Source organism: Odontesthes bonariensis, chromosome 12 (genome assembly GCF_027942865.1).
Source record: "Odontesthes bonariensis isolate fOdoBon6 chromosome 12, fOdoBon6.hap1, whole genome shotgun sequence".
Lineage (NCBI taxonomy): Eukaryota > Metazoa > Chordata > Actinopteri > Atheriniformes > Atherinopsidae > Odontesthes > Odontesthes bonariensis.
This window is the reverse complement of record NC_134517.1, coordinates 37916577-37941313: the sequence shown is the minus strand read 5'-3', so window position 1 is coordinate 37941313 and position 24737 is coordinate 37916577. Positions and strand designations below refer to the sequence as shown.

At 44.8% G+C, this 24737-nt stretch overlaps 1 protein-coding gene across 5 annotated transcripts in view; it reads right to left on the bottom strand.

Annotated features, from left to right (window-relative positions):
- Window positions 1-24737, bottom strand: part of kalrna (kalirin RhoGEF kinase a) — a 253945-nt gene that overhangs the window by 47292 nt on the left and 181916 nt on the right. For all 5 annotated transcript variants that reach the window (XM_075480381.1, XM_075480382.1, XM_075480384.1 and 2 more), the window contains exons 39-40: window positions 13663-13741; window positions 13376-13543 (exon numbers count right to left, since the gene is read on the bottom strand). In XM_075480381.1, coding sequence (XP_075336496.1) covers window positions 13376-13543; window positions 13663-13741 — 247 coding nt within the window. The remainder of the gene's footprint in view (window positions 1-13375; window positions 13544-13662; window positions 13742-24737) is intronic.

Genomic DNA, 24737 nt, shown 5'->3' with positions numbered 1-24737 from the left:
GACGCTGTGGGCGTTCTGTGGTGTGTTTTCAAGGCCGACTCTCCAGAGACAAACGATCCATTCTGCCTCCCCTCAGGTGAGGGGGGGGCCTCCAGCACCTGGACGCCAGCGGCGGCTCGTCTCAGGAACGTTTACGGGCCGAAGAAAAGCCCAAAAACTACAGATCTGAGTGGAAAACAGCTTTAAATCCAACTTTATCTCCAGCTGTTTAGTCCAGTACTGGTTCACCTGCTCTGTCTCTGAGCAGAAACTCTCTAAACATTTACTATAATGAGTCCAGAAGCAGAAACTATAGAGTCCAGAAGCAGATACTATGAGTCCAGAAGCAGAAACTATAATGAGTCCAGAAGCAGAAACTATGCGTCCAGAAGCAGAAACTATAATGAGTCCAGCAGCAGAAACTATAATGAGTCCAGAAGCAGAAACTATAACGAGTCCAGCAGCAGAAACTATAACAAGTCCAGAAGCAGAAACTATAATGAGTCCAGAAGCAGAAACTATGAGTCCAGAAGCAGAAACTATAACGAGTCCAGCAGCAGAAACTATAATGAGTCCAGCAGCAGAAACTATAACGAGTCCAGAAGCAGAAACTATAATGAGTCCAGAAGCAGAAACTATAACGAGTCCAGCAGCAGAAACTATAACGAGTCCAGCAGCAGAAACTATAATGAGTCCAGAAGCAGAAACTATAATGAGTCCAGAAGCAGAAACTATGAGTCCAGAAGCAGAAACTATAATGAGTCCAGCAGCAGAAACTATAATGAGTCCAGCAGCAGAAACTATAACGAGTCCAGAAGCAGAAACTATAATGAGTCCAGCAGCAGAAACTATAATGAGTCCAGAAGCAGAAACTATAACGAGTCCAGCAGCAGAAACTATAACGAGTCCAGCAGCAGAAACTATAATGAGTCCAGAAGCAGAAACTATAATGAGTCCAGCAGCAGAAACTATAACGAGTCCAGAAGCAGAAACTATAACGAGTCCAGAAGCAGAAACTATAATGAGTCCAGAAGCAGAAACTATAACGAGTCCAGAAGCAGAAACTATAACGAGTCCAGAAGCAGAAACTATAATGAGTCCAGCAGCAGAAACTATAATGAGTCCAGAAGCAGAAACTATAATGAGTCCAGAAGCAGAAACTATAATGAGTCCAGAAGCAGAAACTATAATGAGTCCAGCAGCAGAAACTATAACGAGTCCAGAAGCAGAAACTATAACGAGTCCAGAAGCAGAAACTATAACGAGTCCAGAAGCAGAAACTATAACGAGTCCAGAAGCAGAAACTATAACGAGTCCAGAAGCAGAAACTATAACGAGTCCAGCAGCAGAAACTATAACGAGTCCAGCAGCAGAAACTATAACGAGTCCAGAAGCAGAAACTATAACGAGTCCAGAAGCAGAAACTATAATGAGTCCAGAAGCAGAAACTATAACGAGTCCAGAAGCAGAAACTATAACGAGTCCAGAAGCAGAAACTATAATGAGTCCAGCAGCAGAAACTATAATGAGTCCAGAAGCAGAAACTATAATGAGTCCAGAAGCAGAAACTATAATGAGTCCAGAAGCAGAAACTATAATGAGTCCAGCAGCAGAAACTATAACGAGTCCAGAAGCAGAAACTATAACGAGTCCAGAAGCAGAAACTATAACGAGTCCAGAAGCAGAAACTATAACGAGTCCAGAAGCAGAAACTATAACGAGTCCAGAAGCAGAAACTATAATGAGTCCAGCAGCAGAAACTATAATGAGTCCAGAAGCAGAAACTATAATGAGTCCAGAAGCAGAAACTATAATGAGTCCAGAAGCAGAAACTATAATGAGTCCAGCAGCAGAAACTATAACGAGTCCAGAAGCAGAAACTATAACGAGTCCAGAAGCAGAAACTATAACGAGTCCAGAAGCAGAAACTATAACGAGTCCAGAAGCAGAAACTATAACGAGTCCAGAAGCAGAAACTATAACGAGTCCAGCAGCAGAAACTATAACGAGTCCAGCAGCAGAAACTATAACGAGTCCAGAAGCAGAAACTATAACGAGTCCAGAAGCAGAAACTATAACGAGTCCAGAAGCAGAAACTGTAATGAGTCCAGAAGCAGAAACTATAATGAGTCCAGCAGCAGAAACTATAATGAGTCCAGAAGCAGAAACTATAATGAGTCCAGAAGCAGAAACTATAATGAGTCCAGAAGCAGAAACTATAACGAGTCCAGAAGCAGAAACTATAACGAGTCCAGAAGCAGAAACTGTAATGAGTCCAGAAGCAGAAACTATAATGAGTCCAGAAGCAGAAACTATAACGAGTCCAGAAGCAGAAACTATAACGAGTCCAGCAGCAGAAACTATAATGAGTCCAGAAGCAGAAACTATAATGAGTCCAGAAGCAGAAACTATAATGAGTCCAGAAGCAGAAACTATAACGAGTCCAGAAGCAGAAACTATAATGAGTCCAGAAGCAGAAACTATAACGAGTCCAGCAGCAGAAACTATAACGAGTCCAGCAGCAGAAACTATAACGAGTCCAGAAGCAGAAACTATAATGAGTCCAGCAGCAGAAACTATAATGAGTCCAGAAGCAGAAACTATAACGAGTCCAGAAGCAGAAACTATAACGAGTCCAGAAGCAGAAACTATAACGAGTCCAGAAGCAGAAACTATAATGAGTCCAGCAGCAGAAACTATAACGAGTCCAGAAGCAGAAACTATAACGAGTCCAGAAGCAGAAACTATAATGAGTCCAGCAGCAGAAACTATAACGAGTCCAGAAGCAGAAACTATAACGAGTCCAGAAGCAGAAACTATAATGAGTCCAGAAGCAGAAACTATAATGAGTCCAGAAGCAGAAACTATAACGAGTCCAGAAGCAGAAACTATAATGAGTCCAGAAGCAGAAACTATAACGAGTCCAGCAGCAGAAACTATAATGAGTCCAGAAGCAGAAACTATAATGAGTCCAGAAGCAGAAACTATAATGAGTCCAGAAGCAGAAACTATAATGAGTCCAGAAGCAGAAACTATAATGAGTCCAGCAGCAGAAACTATAATGAGTCCAGAAGCAGAAACTGTAATGAGTCCAGAAGCAGAAACTATAACGAGTCCAGCAGCAGAAACTATAACGAGTCCAGAAGCAGAAACTATAACGAGTCCAGCAGCAGAAACTATAATGAGTCCAGCAGCAGAAACTATAACGAGTCCAGCAGCAGAAACTATAATGAGTCCAGCAGCAGAAACTATAACGAGTCCAGCAGCAGAAACTATAATGAGTCCAGAAGCAGAAACTATAACGAGTCCAGCAGCAGAAACTATAATGAGTCCAGCAGCAGAAACTATAACGAGTCCAGCAGCAGAAACTATAATGAGTCCAGAAGCAGAAACTATAATGAGTCCAGAAGCAGAAACTATAATGAGTCCAGAAGCAGAAACTATAACGAGTCCAGAAGCAGAAACTATAATGAGTCCAGCAGCAGAAACTATAATGAGTCCAGAAGCAGAAACTATAATGAGTCCAGAAGCAGAAACTATAACGAGTCCAGAAGCAGAAACTATAACGAGTCCAGAAGCAGAAACTATAATGAGTCCAGAAGCAGAAACTATAATGAGTCCAGAAGCAGAAACTCTCTAAACATTTTCTATAATGAGTCCAGCAGCAGAAACTATAATGAGTCCAGCAGCAGAAACTATAATGAGTCCAGAAGCAGAAACTATAATGAGTCCAGAAGCAGAAACTATAACGAGTCCAGAAGCAGAAACTATAATGAGTCCAGCAGCAGAAACTATAATGAGTCCAGAAGCAAAAACTATAATGAGTCCAGCAGCAGAAACTATAATGAGTCCAGCGGCAGAAACTATAATGAGTCCAGAAGCAGAAACTCTCTAAACATTTTCTATAATGAGTCCAGCAGCAGAAACTATAATGAGTCCAGCAGCAGAAACTATAATGAGTCCAGAAGCAAAAACTATAATGAGTCCAGCAGCAGAAACTATAATGAGTCCAGAAGCAGAAACTATAACGAGTCCAGAAGCAGAAACTATAATGAGTCCAGAAGCAGAAACTATAATGAGTCCAGAAGCAAAAACTATAATGAGTCCAGAAGCAGAAACTATAATGAGTCCAGAAGCAGAAACTATAACGAGTCCAGCAGCAGAAACTATAATGAGTCCAGAAGCAGAAACTATAACGAGTCCAGAAGCAGAAACTGTAATGAGTCCAGAAGCAGAAACTATAATGAGTCCAGAAGCAGAAACTATAATGAGTCCAGCAGCAGAAACTATAACGAGTCCAGAAGCAGAAACTGTAATGAGTCCAGAAGCAGAAACTATAATGAGTCCAGAAGCAGAAACTATAAAGAGTCCAGCAGCAGAAACTATAATGAGTCCAGCAGCAGAAACTATAACGAGTCCAGAAGCAGAAACTGTAATGAGTCCAGAAGCAGAAACTATAATGAGTCCAGAAGCAGAAACTATAATGAGTCCAGAAGCAGAAACTATAATGAGTCCAGCAGCAGAAACTATAATGAGTCCAGAAGCAGAAACTATAATGAGTCCAGAAGCAGAAACTATAATGAGTCCAGAAGCAGAAACTATAATGAGTCCAGAAGCAGAAACTATAATGAGTCCAGCAGCAGAAACTATAATGAGTCCAGAAGCAGAAACTATAATGAGTCCAGAAGCAGAAACTATAATGAGTCCAGAAGCAGAAACTATAATGAGTCCAGAAGCAGAAACTATAACGAGTCCAGCAGCAGAAACTATAATGAGTCCAGCAGCAGAAACTATAATGAGTCCAGAAGCAGAAACTATAATGAGTCCAGAAGCAGAAACTATAATGAGTCCAGCAGCAGAAACTATAATGAGTCCAGAAGCAAAAACTATAATGAGTCCAGAAGCAGAAACTATAATGAGTCCAGAAGCAGAAACTATAACGAGTCCAGAAGCAGAAACTGTAATGAGTCCAGAAGCAGAAACTATAATGAGTCCAGCAGCAGAAACTATAATGAGTCCAGCGGCAGAAACTATAATGAGTCCAGAAGCAGAAACTCTCTAAACATTTTCTATAATGAGTCCAGCAGCAGAAACTATAATGAGTCCAGCAGCAGAAACTATAATGAGTCCAGAAGCAGAAACTATAATGAGTCCAGAAGCAGAAACTATAACGAGTCCAGAAGCAGAAACTATAATGAGTCCAGAAGCAGAAACTATAACGAGTCCAGCAGCAGAAACTATAATGAGTCCAGAAGCAGAAACTATAACGAGTCCAGAAGCAGAAACTATAATGAGTCCAGCAGCAGAAACTATAATGAGTCCAGCAGCAGAAACTATAATGAGTCCAGAAGCAGAAACTATAATGAGTCCAGAAGCAAAAACTATAATGAGTCCAGAAGCAGAAACTATAATGAGTCCAGAAGCAGAAACTATAACGAGTCCAGCAGCAGAAACTATAATGAGTCCAGAAGCAGAAACTATAACGAGTCCAGCAGCAGAAACTATAATGAGTCCAGAAGCAGAAACTATAATGAGTCCAGCAGCAGAAACTATAATGAGTCCAGCAGCAGAAACTATAATGAGTCCAGCAGCAGAAACTATAATGAGTCCAGCAGCAGAAACTATAATGAGTCCAGAAGCAGAAACTATAACGAGTCCAGCAGCAGAAACTATAATGAGTCCAGCAGCAGAAACTATAATGAGTCCAGCAGCAGAAACTATAATGAGTCCAGAAGCAGAAACTATAATGAGTCCAGCAGCAGAAACTATAACGAGTCCAGCAGCAGAAACTATAATGAGTCCAGCAGCAGAAACTATAATGAGTCCAGAAGCAGAAACTATAATGAGTCCAGAAGCAGAAACTATAATGAGTCCAGCAGCAGAAACTATAATGAGTCCAGAAGCAGAAACTATAATGAGTCCAGCAGCAGAAACTATAATGAGTCCAGAAGCAGAAACTATAACGAGTCCAGCAGCAGAAACTATAATGAGTCCAGCAGCAGAAACTATAATGAGTCCAGCAGCAGAAACTATAATGAGTCCAGAAGCAGAAACTATAATGAGTCCAGAAGCAGAAACTATAATGAGTCCAGCAGCAGAAACTATAATGAGTCCAGCAGCAGAAACTATAATGAGTCCAGAAGCAGAAACTATAACGAGTCCAGCAGCAGAAACTATAATGAGTCCAGAAGCAGAAACTATAATGAGTCCAGAAGCAGAAACTATAATGAGTCCAGCAGCAGAAACTCTCTAAACATTTTCTATAATGAGTCCAGCAGCAGAAACTCTCTAAACATTTTCTATAATGAGTCCAGCAGCAGCGCCAGAGGCTGTGACACACCCACAGAAAACAGATTGCTCAATCCAACATCTGACTCTCCACAAAGACAGAAACTCAACTTCCTGTTTCACACCTCGTTTTCCATTCAAACCAGTAAATGCAGAAGAAGAAGGAGCCTCAGCTCCATTCAGCCACACTCACACCTGTCCCACCTGAGCCGGCGTAGCAGCAGCAGCAGCAGCGGGCGAGGATCCATCCACAGCAGCGCCGACCTCGCTTCATCCTCACACACACATCCCAACACACACTTCTGCCTCACACTGTCACCACTGTGTGCACGGCAGGAGCCTCAGTGCACTCTGCTGAGCTGCAGAGAGGCGGGATGGCAGATCAGGGAGGGGGCGGAGCCTAATCTCACTCACAGGGCTGGGGGGCGGAGCCTAAACACACTCACAGGGCTGGGGGCGGAGCCTAAACTCACTCACAGGGCTGGGGGGTGGAGCCTACACTCACTCACAGGGCTGGGGGGCGGAGCCTAAACACACTCACAGGGCTGGGGGCGGAGCCTAAACTCACTCACAGGGCTGGGGGGTGGAGCCTACACTCACTCACAGGGCTGGGGGCGGAGCCTAAACTCACTCACAGGGCTGGGGGCGGAGCCTAAACACACTCACAGGGCTGGGGGCGGAGCCTACACTCAGACACACTTCAGCTCTCTGGAACAGAAGTCACTGTTAATTAATGTGGAAAGCAGGGAGTCGGGTTCCAGCGCTGTGTGTGGTTTCTGTGAGTGAAGCTGCTTCTTTCTGCAGAATAAAAGCTTCTTTGGCCTCTTTCTCTGCTCAGATGGACTCAAACTGAAGCCGATCCAAACTATTTATCTTTGTCCCAGAGCAGAATCACTTCTGTGAGCTCAAACATTTCCGTCTGATATTTGAGAAGCAGACTTCACGCTGTGGTTTCATGTCCTCTATAATCTTCTCTGATTTAACTTATTGTGCAACGTCTGGGTCACAAGCAGCAAACCGAGTCATTTGGGATGACGTATAATCAGAGGATCTGAGACAGGAAGCAGCGCTGCCGTGCTGTCAACTAAACACTGAATAAGTGTCACTGTCAGGGATTTACAGGATATCATCGCATCTTTGTGTTGTTTCCTCACAGTTTCACTACATTTGGAGCCCAAACTGCATAAATAACAACAAAAGTTTTGTAAAAACTCCTGATCAGCCTCATTTCTTTAAGACTTTCCTGTTAATCTTCCCATTTCTTTAGCTGCATGTGTGAAAAACAGCAAAGATAACACAGTGTGACAGACAGAAAACAGGATTTCTGCAGCAACAAGCTGATTCCCAAAGAGCTGTTAGCTGAAAACTTGGCATATCTCAGCATGGTGTGCAGAGTGTCCTTAAAACATTTGAGGAAACTGGACAAGTGGAGGACAGAAGAAGAAGTGTCAGGCCTAAAGAACTATCTACAGCAGATGAACAGGATCTGAAAGTGATGTCCTTAAGAAAGAGGAAAACATCCAGCAAAGACCTGACACAGGAGCTGAGAGATGCATCTGGACCTTCAGCTGATCCATCTGCTGTTGGCCCAAGCCTCATCAGAAATGGGCTCCATGGAAGGGTGGCTGTCAGGAAGCCTGATCAGAAATGGGCTCCATGGAAGGGTGGCTGTCAAGAAGCCTGATCAGAAATGGGCTCCATGGAAGGGTGGCTGTCAAGAAGCCTGATCAGAAATGGGCTCCATGGAAGGGTGGCTGTCAAGAAGCCTGATCAGAAATGGGCTCCATGGAAGGGTGGCTGTCAAGAAGCCTGATCAGAAATGGGCTCCTTGGAAGGGTGCCATAAAGCATAACTCAGCCATACAGCATCACACAGACTTCATTCAAAGTTTACATGTGACAGGAGACTCTCAGCTTTAACTGAACTAAAGGGTTTGTTGATACATCATACAGCTTTGACACAACGGCAGTTTACGTTTTAGGAAGACTACATCTCAGCCGAGGTTACTCTCCCACTCTGATGCTCACTCTAAATTCGATTCTGCACCAATTCCTCGAACAAATGTCTCTCATGTCCAAAATATCTGCCCGATCTGGACAAGTTTTACTTCAAAACGTAGGTTTTTTTGTCCTCTTTCACCCAAAGTCACACTCATTGAGCTCTGCCACATATATTTCTCACAAATTGCCTCTGAGCCCAGAGGTCGCCTCTCCATTTCCATCATAAAAGCCTAAAGTCATCAAATTCAGGTGAAAAATTATTTTAAAACTGCCATAAAAAACGAGCCGCACATAGTAGCCGAATGAAAATTACACCGCTGGCTTCTGCCGTCTCTTGGGGCGCTGACGGTTCAAGAATTATTCGGATACGACTTTTACTTTTCGAACAGCGACCGTTTGTCCAAGACAGTCGAGTGCAGTCAAAATTATAGTCTTACATGTCAAAGACACAGACCAGCCGCACCTGCTCCTGTTACCGGGGCAACGTCTTGTTAGCCTGCTCTGTTCTAATTTTCCTGTTTAATTTTTTGCAGCTGTTACCATGGAAACATCTGCAGATATTCACTTTAAAGCTGCTCAGAACTGAACTAACTCTGGTTCTGCCTCAGATTCTGGGTTTATGTTCATGTTGGAACATGTTTCAGTGAGTCTCTGCAGCTGTTACCATGGAAACATCTGCAGATATTCACTTTAAAGCTGCTCAGAGCTGAACTAACTCTGGTTCTGCCTCAGATTCTGGGTTTATGTTCATGTTGGAACATGTTTCAGTGAATCTGTAGAGAAATGAGGGCTGAATCCGGACCTTTGAGCTGCTGTAAAACAGGTTTAATATCTGATCTCTGCTTCAAACAGACTGCACTAAAAGGCAGCGCCCTCGGTTTATCACAGCGTGTCTGCAGCAGCAGGTGAGGACGTGCACCTGCACGTGCACTGGCCCAGTTAAAGCTTCCAGCAGCACCGTTTCTCTGCAGTGGCCCATTTTCTCTCACTGCGTACTTCAGCTGATAAAACTTCTGCAGGAGAAACTCTGCTCCAGGACATTTTCTGTGACCAAGTCTGGTTTGAATAACAACTTGCAATGCTTCCCTCCTTTTCCAGGAGTTTTCCAGGAGTTTTCCAGGACTGGAAAAGCCGCCTGGAGAAACTGGGGATGATTACAGAGTGGTAGCCTCCATCTGTCCTCTCACTGCAGTTAACTTTAGAGCTTTGGTCTTCCAGAGGACAAAGAGACCTACTTTACAGAGCAGTCACAAGACGCCTGGCGTGCACGCTCACATGCACGCACACAGGCAGTTTATGTGCTTTCACTTAATTAAAGCAGACTTCAGGGTTAATGAACAGTTTGGGCTCGTTCATTATAACAGAGCACAGGTGATTAAACTGAACATTTCAGCTTTTTCTACAGTTTTTCTCTCAGGAAACGAAGCGAAGCGGCTGACGTCTTAACGCCTAAAAATGATCGATTTTTCACGCTCAGCCTGAAAAATAAAGCAGAAAGAAAAGAGCCTTCAGTTATCAGGCCCCTCTCTGTGGAACCAGCTGCCAGTTTGGGAGGCAGAGCCTTCAGTTATCAGGCCCCTCTCTGTGGAACCAGCTGCCAGTTTGGGAGGCAGAGCCTTCAGTTATCAGGCCCCTCTCTGTGGAACCAGCTGCCAGTTTGGGAGGCAGAGCCTTCAGTTATCAGGCCCCTCTCTGTGGAACCAGCTGCCGGTTTGGGAGGCAGAGCCTTCAGTTATCAGGCCCCTCTCTGTGGAACCAGCTGCCAGTTTGGGAGGCGGAGCCTTCAGTTATCAGGCCCCTCTCTGAGGAACCAGCTGCCAGTTTGGGAGGCAGAGCCTTCAGTTATCAGGCCCCTCTCTGTGGAACCAGCTGCCAGTTTGGGAGGCAGAGCCTTCAGTTATCAGGCCCCTCTCTACCTTTAAGATCAGGCTTGAAACTTTCCTTTCTGATAAAGCTTATAGTTAGGGATGGCAGGTGGTTGTTGTAAAATAGCTTCGCTGGTTGGAAACATTGAGGTCAAACTTCTGGGATCCACTCAACATCTTATATAAGCGTGTGTGTGTGTGTGTGTGTGTGTGTGTGTGTGTGTGTGTGTGTGTGCACATTTCCATGTGTAGCGGCTGCTGTTGTCCCATTTGCATGGCTACAGAAACAAAAAGTATCTTTGTCATGGGCGAAAGCAGGAAACACTGAGGCTGCGGCAGGCAAATCAGCTGATTTCACTGAGTGTGTGAGTGAGACCGCAGAGAAGAAGAATCTCTCACAAACCTGATATTTGGGCTTTAAACCTGTAATCTGGGTGGTTAAATCATTAAAATCCCACCGACGTGTGCTGTGTGTGTGGACAGCAGGAAGTTTGTGGTTAACATGTTTAAAGTTGGATAAGAAAACAGTCCTGATAAGATAAGGGGAGTGAGTTCATCAGCAACTTCCTCTGCTGTGACCCTCCCATCATGCAGTGAGACACAGCGACACTTCTGCTGCTCTCAGGCTTCATCTTCAGCTAAACAGAACGAGTCCTGAAAGAGTTCCTGTAGCTCAACAGCGCCCTCTGCAGGACAAACTGACACTCTGCAGCTGTGAAACTACGGAAATATTCTGCAGAAACAGCTGCAGATACTTCGTTCTGCTGTAATCTCACCACATTTAGAGATAAAATAGATTATTACTATATTACAGTTAGTACAGCTGGATGAAAATAGAGGACGGTCCAGTGTTTCCTAAAGGAGATCCTTAAGGAAGCGTCAGAGCTCCTTTCTGTAGCATTCGGAGGATTCAGACAGCCCTGATCATGGCTCATTTAAGTCAGTCTGAAGCTTCTTGAGGGGAAATCTGTTCACAATCATCCCAGTTTATCTCTAATCTACTCCATTTTGGTGTACAAAACATCTTTTTTTGTTCCCTGATTGACTTCCCGTGTGGAGCTAATGGTTAAAAAGATAAAAGTGGTGACGTCTGTGATGAGAATAAAAACAATCATCTAGTTAACTGGCAGCCATGTTATATTCAATTCAATTTTATTTATATAGCGCCAAATACAACTAATGTCATCTCAAGGCACTTAGATAATAAAGTCCAATTCAAGCCAATTGGAATTCAATTAATTGTAATCATAATTATTCATAAAATAATCCAATTCGTTCATATAGAGCCAATTCAAAAACAATTTCCTAGCTAAGGAAACCAACAGATTGCACTGAAACTATACAATTATACAAGGTCCTGAAGCCAAAACCACTTAGATTTTAAACTGAAGTTTCCAACAGAACCCGAGTTTAATAACAAGGTGAACCTGAGAAAACAAAGATCATCTCCTTCAAACTTCACCCTCAGTAAACCACGTGTCAGAACCAGCTGATCTGAGCTGTGATGGCCACACCTCACCAGCAGGGGGCAGCACAGCTCATCTCTGTAACATGGAGGCACCACGGAGAACAAAAAGAGAGGAAACCGTTTCAGTCAACAGCCAAACGATCTGGCTTTGGAATAAAATACCGTAAAACTTAAACTTTCTTTAGATCAAGAAGTCTTTACTTCTTCACCTGCCATCTCCCCCGGTCCTTTACCTGCCATCTGCCCCGGTCCTTTACCTGCCATCTGCCCCGGTCCTTTACCTGCCATCTGCCCCGGTCCTTTACCTGCCATCTGCCCCGGTCCTTTACCTGCCATCTCCCCCGATCCTTTACCTGCCATCTCCCCTGGTCCTTTACCTGCCATCTGCCCCGGTCCTTTACCTGCCATCTGCCCCGGTCCTTTACCTGCCATCTGCCCCGGTCCTTTACCCGCCATCTCCTCTGGTCCTTTACCTGCCATCTCCCCTGGTCCTTTACCTGCCATCTCCCCCGGTCCTTTACCTGCCATCTCCCCCGGTCCTTTACCCGCCATCTCCCCCGGTCCTTTACCCGCCATCTCCCCCGGTCCTTTACCTGCCATCTCCCCCGGTCCTTTACCCGCCATCTCCCCCGGTCCTTTACCTGCCATCTCCCCCGGTCCTTTACCTGCCATCTCCCCCGGTCCTTTACCTGCCATCTCCCCCGGTCCTTTACCTGCCATCTCCCCTGGTCCTTTGCCTGCCATCTCCCCCGGTCCTTTACCTGCCATCTCCCCCGGTCCTTTACCTGCCATCTCCCCCGGTCCTTTACCTGCCATATCCTCCGGTCCTTTACCTGCCATCTCCCCCGGTCCTTTGCCTGCCATCTCCCCCGGTCCTTTACCTGCCATCTCCCCTGGTCCTTTGCCTGCCATCTCCCCTGGTCCTTTACCTGCCATCTCCTCTGGTCCTTTACCTGCTTTACTTTGGCTTCTCTGGGTGGAAATCCCGTTTCCTTCAGCTGGTTTCTTCTCTCACAAACATCGACTCCTGTTTCTATTTTCAGACGTGTTGCTTTGACTTTTCCGTCCCGACTCTTTGGCCTGAATGTTTCCCTTTTACAACCTTCCTATTTTCTTTGTTGTTGCTCTGACTTTCAGACCAGACCAGCTGACAACATCCAGCATCTTTAACCACAGTCTGAGCTGAGTTTATAATCCTACTTTACTGTCTCCAACATCTCAAACTCTCTCAACTCTAAACTCATTTGCATATTCAGACCTGTTCTGTTTTAAAAATGCAAACCAACAGCTGATCCCAACATGTTTTCCTCTACTTAATTAAAGAATATAAAAGAAAACATTGCTCATAGTTACATAGATTTGATGTTTTATAAAGCCAGACTGAATGAGCATCATTCAGCGTCTGTATTTATATGTACGGAGAAGCAGCATTTAGCTGTTCTGCTGCAAACAAGTGGAACAAACTGCCAGTGGAGATTAAACTTTCACCAAATGGAGACATTTTTAAATCCAGGTTAAAAACATTTCTGTTCTCATGATGAAATCTGCACAATATCTTTGAACTTATCTGGACTGTTGCTGGTTTTTAAATTCATTTAAATGAGGCTCTGCCTCCCTGCTGCAATGCTTTTATTTTATGTGAAGCACTTTGAACTGTTTGTGCATGAAATGTGCTATATAAATAAATTTGATTTGATATTTCTAAGCAGGGTTTGTACATCAGGAGAAGAAGAGCTTCGCTCAGTACGTCCCGGGTAACAAACGGCTCCTCCTACCTTTCCCCGAGCTGAAGAAGCAGTCCATCTCCACGCTGGACCTCGAGTGGGACACGCAGAGCGCCGAGCTGGGCACCAGCCCCTCCTGTGGGGGGCTTCGGTCGGTGGTCCTGACCAGACACCAGCCGGGCCGCTCGCTGGGCCGCTCCAGCAGCTCCACCGTCTGACCTGCAGAGAACACGGGGCAGACGGGCGCCTCAGCGTCGGGTTCTCACTGAGAAACAGCCGAATGAAACCTCTCTGAGATCACATCCTGACGTTGTTCACAGACTTCTCACGTGACTCACCTGTGCTGACGGACAGCTCCGTGCTGCATCCGGCGGTGAAGTCCTGGAGCACGACCGTGAGCTCACACCCACCAGAGAGCTGCGAACAGAAAGGAGACGTTTCAGAGGTCACATCTCAGCCAGCAGAGCCATTAAAGCTCGTCTGAGCCGTGTTTACACGGTAAACAGATCAGACGCACAGCTGACTGAGCGGCCGGAGGAACAGGACGGACAGCTGCACTTTACAAAGTTTCTGCATTTCAGAGATGTGTGGACTCACAGAGGAAACAGGAGGGTCACAACCGTGCATCAAATACACCAGCTTCAGAGATTTAATCTGCTTTTAATTCTAAAGTTTTACATAAAAAGACAAAAAAAACTCAGTAAAAACAACCTCAGATGAACACATGACACTGAGTCATTATTTACTGAGCAAGAACCGAAACAAAACACAGAAGCAGTGAAGAACTAAGTGAACCCTGATTAACTGATCAATGCTCTGATTCACTGATCAATGCTCTGATTAACTTATCAATGCTCCGATTCACTGATCAATGCTCCGATTCACTGATCAATGCTCCGATTCACTGATCAATGCTCTGATTAATCCCAAACAAAAAGATCAAAGATCCCAACACAAAGATCCCAAACACAAAGATCCCAAACAAAAAGATCACAATGATCCCAAACACAAAGATCACAAAGATCCCAAACACAAAGATCCCAAACAAAAAGATCACAATGATCCCAAACACAAAGATCACAATGATCCCCAAAAAAAAGATCCCAAACACAAAGATCCCAAACCCAATGATCCAGAACACAATGATCCCAAACACAAAGATCCCAAACCCAATGATCCCAAACACAAAGATCCCAAACGCAAAGATCCCAAACACAAAGATCCCAAACCCAATGATCCCAAACCCAAAGATCCCAAACACAGTGATCCCAAACACAAAGATCCCAAACACAAAGATCCCAAACACAATGATCCCAAACACACAAGATCCCAAACACAGTGATCCCAAACGCAATGATCCCAAAAAAAAAGATCCCAAACACAAAGATCACAATGATCCCAAACACAAAGATCCCAACAAACAAAGATCCCAAACACAAAGATCCCAAACACAAAGATCCCAAACACAAAGATCCCAAACACAAAGATCCCAAACACAAAGATGCCAAACACAAAGATGCCAAACACAATCATCCCAAACACAATGATCCCAAACACAAAGATCCCAAACCCAAAGATCCCAAACACAATGATCCCAAACACACAAGATCCCAAACACACAAGATCCCAAACACAAAGATCCCAACAAACAAAGATCCCAAACCCAAAGATCCCAAACACAAAGATCCCAAACACAAAGATCCCAAACACAAAGATGCCAAACACAAAGATGCCAAACACAATCATCCCAAACACAATGATCCCAAACACAATGATCCCAAACACAAAGATCCCAAACCCAAAGATCCCAAACACAATGATCCCAAACACACAAGATCCCAAACACAATGATCCCAAACACAATGATCCCAAACACAAAGATCCCAAACACAAAGATCCCAAACACAAAGATCCCAAACACAAAGATCACAATGATCCCGAACACAAAGATCCCAAACACAGTGATCCCAAACAGTGATCCCAAACACAGTGATCCCAAACACAAAGATCCCAAACACAGTGATCCCAAACACAGTGATCCCAAACACAGTGATCCCAAACACAAAGATCCCAAACACAGTGATCCCAAACGCAATGATCCCAAACACAGTGATCCCAAACACAATGATCCCAAACACAGTGATCCCAAACACAGTGATCCCAAACACAGTGATCCCAAACACAAAGATCCCAAACACAGTGATCCCAAACAGTGATCCCAAACACAATGATCCCAAACACAAAGATCCCAAACACAGTGATCCCAAACGCAATGATCCCAAAAAAAAAGATCCCAAACACAAAGATCACAATGATCCCAAACACAAAGATCCCAACAAACAAAGATCCCAAACCCAAAGATCCCAAACACAAAGATGCCAAACCCAAAGATCCCAAACCCAAAGATCCCAAACACAATGATCCCAAACACACAAGATCCCAAACACAATGATCCCAAACACAATGATCCCAAACACAAAGATTACAATGATCCCGAACACAAAGATCCCAAACACAGTGATCCCAAACAGTGATCCCAAACACAAAGATCCCAAAGATCCCAAACACAATGATCCCAAACACAGTGATCCCAAACACAAAGATCCCAAACACAGTGATCCCAAACACAAAGATCCCAAACACAAAGATCCCAAACACAAAGATCCCAAAGACAATGATCCCAAACACAAAGATCCCAAAGATCCCAAACACAGTGATCCCAAACACAAAGATCCCAAACACAGTGATCCCAAACACAAAGATCACAATGATCCCGAACACAAAGATCCCAAACACAGTGATCCCAAACACAGTGATCCCAAACACAAAGATCCCAAACACAGTGATCCCAAACACAGTGATCCCAAACACAAAGATCCCAAAGATCCCAAACACAATGATCCCAAACACAGTGATCCCAAACACAAAGATCCCAAACACAGTGATCCCAAACACAAAGATCCCAAAGATCCCAAACACAATGATCCCAAACACAGTGATCCCAAACACAAAGATCCCAAACACAATGATCCCAAACACAAAGATCCCAAACACAGTGATCCCAAACACAAAGATCCCAAAGATCCCAAACACAATGATCCCAAACACAAAGATCCCAAACACAAAGATCCCAAAGATCCCAAAGATCCCAAACACAATGATCCCAAACACAAAGATCCCAAAGATCCCAAACACAGTGATCCCAAACACAAAGATCCCAAACACAAAGATCCCAAACACAGTGATCCCAAACACAGTGATCCCAAACACAAAGATCCCAAACACAGTGATCCCAAACACAAAGATCCCAAACACAGTGATCCCAAACACAGTGATCCCAAACACAAAGATCCCAAACACAGTGATCCCAAACACAAAGATCCCAAACACAAAGATCCCAAACACAAAGATCCCAAACACAAAGATCCCAAACACAGTGATCCCAAACACAGTGATCCCAAACACAAAGATCCCAAACACAAAGATCCCAAACACAATGATCCCAAACACAAAGATCCCAAACACAAAGATCCCAAACACAATGATCCCAAACACAGTGATCCCAAACACAATGATCCCAAACACAAAGATCCCAAACACAAAGATCCCAAACACAAAGATCCCAAACACAATGATCCCAAACACAAAGATCCCAAACACAATGATCCCAAACACAATGATCCCAAACACAAAGATCCCAAACACAAAGATCCCAAACACAGTGATCCCAAACACAGTGATCCCAAACACAAAGATCCCAAACACAGTGATCCCAAACACAATGATCCCAAACACAAAGATCCCAAACACAAAGATCCCAAACACAATGATCCCAAACACAAAGATCCCAAACACAAAGATCCCAAACACAATGATCCCAAACACAGTGATCCCAAACACAATGATCCCAAACACAAAGATCCCAAACACAAAGATCCCAAACACAAAGATCCCAAACACAATGATCCCAAACACAAAGATCCCAAACACAATGATCCCAAACACAATGATCCCAAACACAAAGATCCCAAACACAAAGATCCCAAACACAGTGATCCCAAACACAGTGATCCCAAACACAAAGATCCCAAACACAGTGATCCCAAACACAATGATCCCAAACACAAAGATCCCAAACACAAAGATCCCAAACACAGTGATCCCAAACACAGTGATCCCAAACACAAAGATCCCAAACACAAAGATCCCAAACACAGTGATCCCAAACACAAAGATCCCAAACACAAAGATCCCAAACCCAGCAGCAGATCTACAGCAGAAGAAGAATGGAGCTGCTCAGAAACTCTGAATAAATCAGAATCGGTGGTGCTTGCTGTCGCAGCTCCAGGTTCAGGTGAAGCCGTCACCTCGGCCTTGTTTTGGAAAACAACAGGTGTGTGTGTTCATGTGTGTGTGAGCCGGCTACAGATCGCCTAGCAACAAAGACCTCCGTTTCTATCCAGGTTCAGGTGAACTTCTACCTGACAGATGGCCGCGCACACACAGGTGTTTTCCCTTCTTCTGGCTGATTACAGCTCGGGCCACTTTGCTGCGTCTGGCTGCATCAGCACAGCTGAAACATTTCTCTGCCCGTGTGCTGACGGTTGACTTTATGTTTTTATTTCCCCCTCTTCTTTGATTGCTTTTAACTGTGTTTTAATTTTTATTCTATTTTTCTATTCTCTTTAAATTGCTATGTTTTTATGCCAAAACATAAATGGCCACAACACCAACATATACAGTCCTCAGTGGACAACAACCCCAAACATAAAGCGCGTTTGGGCTAAATAAAACACTTTTTCGCAAAACTAATATGTTAGTCTTACTCATCGGACAAAGAAAACAAATCATGACATTCCAAGGTCCATTTAAAGGGACAGTTCGCCTCTTCTGACATGAAGCTGTATAACATCCCATATCAGCAGCATCATTTCTGAACATCTTCTTACCCCCTGCTGCGTCCTGTGAGCAGAGTTCCAGCCTCGTTTTGGTGTTGATGAAGGTAGTCCGGCTAGTTGGCTGGGGTTTAAAAAATAAAGCCTTTTGCTTCTCAGAACAATATGCGTTCAACAGAGTAATACATTTGCATCACAAAATGGTTCTCCAGGAAAAAGTCAGACCTTTCCTTTCCTTTTGTTTCCTCTCCTTTCCTTTACCTGCTGTGCAGACCGAGCAGCAAACAGCGTAACAGGCGCGGCTGTCGGCAGGCGGCAGCAGGCAGTGATACGAAGGGAGAGAAAATAGGGCCAAGAGATTGTGAGGTCTGACTTTTTCCTGGAGAACCATTTTGTGATGCAAATGTATTACTCTGTTGAACGCATATTGTTCTGAGAAGCAAAACGCTTTATTTTTTAAACCCCAGCCAACTAGCCGGACTACCTTCATCAACACCAAAACGAGGCTGGAACTCTGCTCACAGGACGCAGCAGGGGGTAAGAAGATGTTCAGAAATGATGCTGCTGATATGGGATGTTACACAGCTTCATGTCAGAAGAGGCGAACTGTCCCTTTAAAGAGGCGAACTGTCCCTTTAAAGAGGCGAACTGTCCCTTTAACTGTGATTCGCATTCAGACACTTGTTTTCTAACACAGAAACAGCTTTTTTTAAGCTCCCTGTTTGCTCCTAAAGCAGCATCCCGTTAAATCCTGACCCCGCGTCTGAACTCGGGTGAAACAGAGTTGAATGGCTCGTAGGAGCTGATCTCACCCAGAGATGACTCAGACCTTGTAAACACATAAAACTAATCAGCTGAAAGCTGTAAAAGGAGCTGCTCGGGCCTCCGTTTCCATGACAACTGAATCTTTATAAAGAACCGGAACAGACGGATGAAGTTTGGAGCTTTAAATCCGACCTGAAGTCGTCCCGTTTTCCCTCCAACCCAACCGGCCTCCTGAGTGTTTACGGGTGTGTCCTGTGCTCCTCTGCCTGTCATGTGACCTTTCTCCGTCATGTGACCTTTCTCCGTGCGCTGGACGCACGCATGCACCTACAGACTTGTGATGGTCATATGTTTGAGACGATGGGAATCAGACCGGAACCTGTTCAGGAGGAGGACGCAGAGGACTTTCTTTCCTCAGAAATGAGCGGACGCGCTGGGTGCCGCCGGCCCGCCGGGCGACCTTTGCTTTGGGCGAGCTTTATCAGCAGCGATGGGAACACTGATAAGCAACTGCTGAGCTGCAGGTTCCTTTAACCACCGCGCCGCGCCGCAACATGTTCCAGTTCCAGTTTGGAGGCTGACTTTGCTGCTCCAGGCTGCTCAGAGTCTCCCTGATGTGATGCTGCCATCACTCAGGCAGGTAAAGCAGAGTTTAGTGACAGAAAGGGAGGATCCTGATGCTTCTGGAAGCTCTACTGACAGACGATAGGAGGCTTTATTAGGATATCAGCTGCATTAAAACCAGGGCGGGAAGTAACGAATTACAAATACTCATAGATTTTTGGGTGCTTGTACTTTTATGAGTATTTTTAATCTAAGAGGTAATGTGAGTAAAGGCCAGCTGGGCTGCAGCTGCAGGTTTCTGGAGGTAAAACACCTGCACAGAGACACTGAGGAGACAGCGTCCGGATGCAGGGAAACTCTGTTTGAGCTCCACTGATTGAGCTGTTTTTGGCTAAAAAAACCTTAATATTCAGGTTCATAGATCTCTGCTGACATACAGCAAGAAACCAGAGCTGTGTTCGAAACCGCACACTACATGCTGCATACTACATGCTGCATACTACATGCTGCATACTGATTGATCAGACAGTATGCAGAGCGTTTACCCACAATGCATTTTGCTCCTGCCCGAGCCGAAATCAGCCGGCCTGAAGCTGATTTCCCTTAAGCTCTAAACTCTGTAAACTTTAGCAACATTTGAAACATTTTCAGGCGAGAAAGTAGTCGTTTAGACCCCCAACGTGTTGAAAACCTGACAAAATACCGGCTGTTTACAATTTAGTTCCCACGAATTCGGCGCTACTAAAGCTAGCCGCAGTGAGCAACGCACTTCCTGTTATTTTCACAAAATAAAATACCCGTTGCCTTTTATCATAGGGAAAGCCATTACCATACAATTGGTGCTTTTGTTTTGAAAACAGGAAGTGAACCTACCCTCGTTGTAGCTAGCTTGAAACTGCCGTTTTGACAGGAAATGACGATCGGCGACGTCACGTTACGTTGCATCTTGGGTAGTTTGAGTATGAGTAGTAACCTCATGATGCATACCCAACATTTCAGAGCATCTAGTATGCATCCGGGAACTTCTGCTTACTCAAACTCGCATACTAACTCAGAGAGTTAGTAGGAGAAGTATGAGGAGAAAAGTATGCGGTTTGGAACACAGCCCAGGGGTCGCAGGGGGGGTGTTTCATACAGGTGGATCCAATCAAACGTCTCCTACTGACCATGCAATCAAATATCCATCGGTTAAATACCCTTTCCACCTCTGCTTCCTGTCATCTGGAACCAGTTCAGCCCATTCTCCTCTGACCTCTCACATCAACAATGACATATTTATAGAATATTTAGAACATTTATAGAACATTTATAGAGCGTACGCACATTAATCTTGCCTTAAAAGCTCATTTAAAAAGTTAAATTTAAATTATTTTGCTTTCATTTTGAGACCAAAACATTAACCCGGTACTAGCAGCTGGCACTAGCGGAATTTTCATTTCCGGTCCGTTTAAGCGTTAGCGGTAATTGACACGTTAGCGGTAATTAACGAGTTAAAGGTAATTGACACGTTAGCGGTAATTGACGCGTTAGTGAAAAGCGGAAATTTTCCGTTCTGCCACTAATTCGACTGAAACCGAGACTTGTCAGAGCAGGCAACGTTTTTCTAATCTTCTATCATCCAGTTCTGGTGAGCCTTTGCGAACTGTAGTCTAGAACTATAGTACTTTGTACTTTTATTTAAGTATTTTTTTAACACAAGTACTTGAGTACAAATTTTCAGTCCTCCTTCCACCTCTGATTAAAACACAGGTTATGAAAGCAGAGACGACAGGAGAGAAGCTAACAGATGTTAGCACAGCTGGATGTTAGCTAGAAAGCTAACAGCTGCTGTTCTATAGTCCTGTTATCGGTATCAGGAGGAGGGATGTTTGGAGAAAAATATGTTTTTATCTCTGTCCTAACTGTAGAAGCTGGTTCATAATTTAAATGTTTCTCTTTTGAATAGTTTGTAAAAGTATTTATATTTTTACACATTTTATCATTAGAAATGAAATCAGAGAATTCTAAAAGTTTCTGAACCCGTTCTGCGCTGAAAACTGTCTGAAGCTTCTGAGGATCATCCTGATGGTGATAATAGAAACAAGCTCATAAATCAGTAATCAAATCATCGCTGTTTGTTATGGTAACAAGATTAAACCAATCAGAGAGGAGGAGGGAGAACAGGCGTAAATCAGGAGGAAAATAACAATCCTTTCATGGAGCGGTCCGACTGTCAGGACCGTCTGCAACCGGTCCGACATGCACCCACAGGGAAAGAGTGGAACCAACTGCAGGCTGAGCCTCACCTCATCAAGCCGAGATGGATCAGCTGCAAACTGCTGATACTGGACCTGAGAAGTTCTGTCAGAGAACATTCAGGCAGCAGAAGTCAGATGGAGGGTTTTGGGTCAGAACCAAATGCACTTGTTGAGTGAAAACTGACACAAACAGCAGACGGATATTAACCAGCATACATTTCACATTGTTCCCAGTTCCACATTCAACCCGTTTAAAGACGGACCGGATCTCTGCTTCGGGTTCCCAACAAATACAAAGACTTGTCCGTACGACACGTGTGCAAACCGTGGAAGAACCTCAAACAGCCGGATAAACGGGTGGACAGAACCTCAAACAGCCGGATAAACGGGTGGACAGAACCTCAAACAGCCGGATAAACGGGTGGACAGAACCTCAAACAGCCGGATAAACGGGTGGACAGAACCTCAAACAGCCGGATAAACGGGTGGAAGAACCTCAAACAGCCGGATAAACGGGTGGACAGAACCTCAAACAGCCGGATAAACGGGTGGACAGAACCTCAAACAGCCGGATAAACGGGTGGAAGAACCTCAAACAGCCGGATAAACGGGAGGACGAACCTCAAACAGCCAGATAAACGGGTGGACAGAACCTCAAACAGCCGGATAAACGGGTGGAAGAACCTCAAACAGCCGGATAAACGGGTGGAAGAACCTCAAACAGCCAGATAAACGGGTGGACAGAACCTCAAACAGCCGGATAAACGGGTGGAAGAACCTCAAACAGCCGGATAAACGGGTGGAAGAACCTCAAACAGCCGGATAAACTGTTGGACAGAACCTCAAACAGCCGGATAAACGGGTGGAAGAACCTCAAACAGCCGGATAAACTGTTGGACAGAACCTCAAACAGCCGGATAAACGGGAGGACAGAACCTCAAACAGCCAGATAAACGGGTGGAAGAACCTCAAACAGCCGGATAAACGGGTGGAAGAACCTCAAACAGCCGGATAAACGGGTGGAAGAACCTCAAACAGCCGGATAAATAGGTGGAAGAACCTCAAACAGCCGGATAAACGGGTGGAAGAACCTCAAACAGCCGGATAAACAGGTGGAAGAACCTCAAACAGCCGGATAAACAGGTGGAAGAACCTCAAACAGCCGGATAAACGGGTGGTAGAACCTCAAACAGCCGGATAAACGGGTGGACAGAACCTCAAACAGCCGGATAAACGGGTGGAAGAACCTCAAACAGCCGGATAAACGGGTGGAAGAACCTCAAACAGCTGGATAAACGGGTGGACAGAACCTCAAACAGCCGGATAAACGGGTGGACAGAACCTCAAACAGCCGGATAAACGGGTGGACAGAACCTCAAACAGCCGGATAAACGGGTGGACAGAACCTCAAACAGCCGGATAAACGGGTGGAAGAACCTCAAACACTAAGATAAATGGGTGGAAGAACCTCAAACAGACAGATAAACAGGTGGAAGAACCTCAAACAGCCGGATAAACGGGTGGAAGAACCTCAAACAGCCGGATAAACGGGTGGAAGAACCTCAAACAGACAGATAAACGGGTGGAAGAACCTCAAACAGCCGGATAAACGGGTGGACAGAACCTCAAACAGCCGGATAAACGGGTGGACAGAACCTCAAACAGCCGGATAAACGGGTGGAAGAACCTCAAACACTAAGATAAACGGGTGGAAGAACCTCAAACACAAAGATAAATGGGTGGAAGAACCTCAAACAGACAGATAAACAGGTGGAAGAACCTCAAACAGCCGGATAAACGGGTGGAAGAACCTCAAACAGCCGGATAAACGGGTGGAAGAACCTCAAACAGACAGATAAACGGGTGGAAAGAACCTCAAACAGCCGGATAAACGGGTGGAAGAACCTCAAACAGCCGGATAAACGGGTGGAAAGAACCTCAAACAGCCGGATAAACGGGTGGAAGAACCTCAAACAGCCGGATAAACGGGTGGAAGAACCTCAAACACAAAGATAAACGGGTGGACAGAACCTCAAACAGCCGGATAAACGGGTGGAAGAACCTCAAACAGCCGGATAAACGGGTGGAAGAACCTCAAACACAAAGATAAACGGGTGGAAGAACCTCAAACACAAAGATAAACGGGTGGAAGAACCTCAAACACAAAGATAAACGGGTGGAAGAACCTCAAACAGCCGGATAAATGGGTGGAAGAACCTCAAACACTAAGATAAACGGGTGGAAGAACCTCAAACACAAAGATAAACGGGTGGAAGAACCTCAAACACAAAGATAAACGGGTGGAAGAACCTCAAACAGCCGGATAAACAGGTGGAAGAACCTCAAACAGCCGGATAAACGGGTGGAAGAACCTCAAACAGCCGGATAAATAGGTGGAAGAACCTCAAACACAAAGATAAACGGGTGGAAGAACCTCAAACAGCCGGATAAACGGGTGGAAGAACCTCAAACAGCCGGATAAACGGGTGGAAGAACCTCAAACAGCCGGATAAACGGGTGGAAGAACCTCAAACAGCCGGATAAATAGGTGGAAGAACCTCAAACAGCCGGATAAACGGGTGGAAGAACCTCAAACAGCCGGATAAACGGGTGGACAGAACCTCAAACAGCCGGATAAACGGGTGGAAGAACCTCAAACAGACAGATAAACGGTTGGAAGAACCTCAAACAGAAAGATAAACGGGTGGAAGAACCTCAAACAGCCGGATAAACGGGTGGACAGAACCTCAAACAGCCGGATAAACGGGAGGACAGAACCTCAAACAGCTGGATAAACGGGAGGACAGAACCTCAAACAGACAGATAAACGGGTGGACAGAACCTCAAACAGCCGGATAAACGGGTGGACAGAACCTCAAACAGCCGGATAAACGGGAGGACAGAACCTCAAACAGCTGGATAAACGGGAGGACAGAACCTCAAACAGCCGGA